The sequence below is a fragment of the Gregarina niphandrodes genome, assembly GCF_000223845.1.
Source record: "Gregarina niphandrodes unplaced genomic scaffold scaffold00157, whole genome shotgun sequence".
Taxonomy (NCBI): Eukaryota; Apicomplexa; class Conoidasida; order Eugregarinorida; family Gregarinidae; genus Gregarina; species Gregarina niphandrodes.
In genome coordinates, this window is record NW_011645920.1 from 1 (window position 1) to 761 (window position 761).

Here is a 761-nt window from a genome sequence, read left to right on the forward strand (position 1 = left end):
GGTCGGTGTTGATGAGCCAATGACTCATCCCAGGCAGATGGCGTCTGGTATTCTTGTTGGTGATAATTGGACTTCAAAGTATATTCGTAATTGTGTGCCTGTGAGTCAGCGTTTCCATTATGATAATCGTGATCCTAAGGGTGGTATTGAGCAAGTTATTGAGTTCTTTAAGCCTGGGTCTCCTCCTTGGTTACCTATAGATGGATTTGAACGTGATGATACTGGTAAGGAATCAGGTAAGTTTGCTGCTCAGCAGTCTATTGGTTTCTTCTATGTTGATGGGCCTAGTAATTCCAGGGTGACTGTTGATGTAGAGTTGAAGTTGACTATTGCTATGAAGGGTCGTAAGTGTCTGGGTGGTAAGCTAGATGAGTCTGGGCCGATTAATCCGAATAATGCTGGTGTTTCTATTGGTAATGAGGATATTGGGAGTAATTTAGGGGCTGATTTGCCTGATAAGGATGTAGATAGTATTAATTAGATAGCTTTATATGTTTTAATTTAAAAACTGAGTCCTACTCAGGACTGTATATTTTATCCATGTAGATGACATCGGTGATTCTGCGCATCAGGGCTTCTTTGTTTTCAACATGGGGATACCATCGGTCTGGTTCCACGTTGCTGGTGATTATGAATTTTGTCGCAAGTAGGTCGGTCATGGATCCTTTTATCGGTACTTTGATACTATAGCTACTAGTGTGGGTGTCCCCAAAGGATTTTCCGCCCCATTAAAAAAAGTGTGTGTACAAACACGCGCATTA

The 761-nt window shown here is 41.7% G+C and overlaps 1 protein-coding gene across 1 annotated transcript; it reads left to right on the forward strand.

Annotated features, from left to right (window-relative positions):
• Nucleotides 1-37: 37 nt before the first annotated feature.
• Nucleotides 38-481, forward strand: GNI_215580 (hypothetical protein; the record flags this gene model as incomplete). The annotated part of the gene is made up of 1 exon (XM_011135561.1): nt 38-481. The coding sequence occupies one exon, from the start codon at nt 38-40 to the stop codon at nt 479-481; it is 444 nt and encodes a 147-aa protein (XP_011133863.1).
• Nucleotides 482-761: the final 280 nt, after the last annotated feature.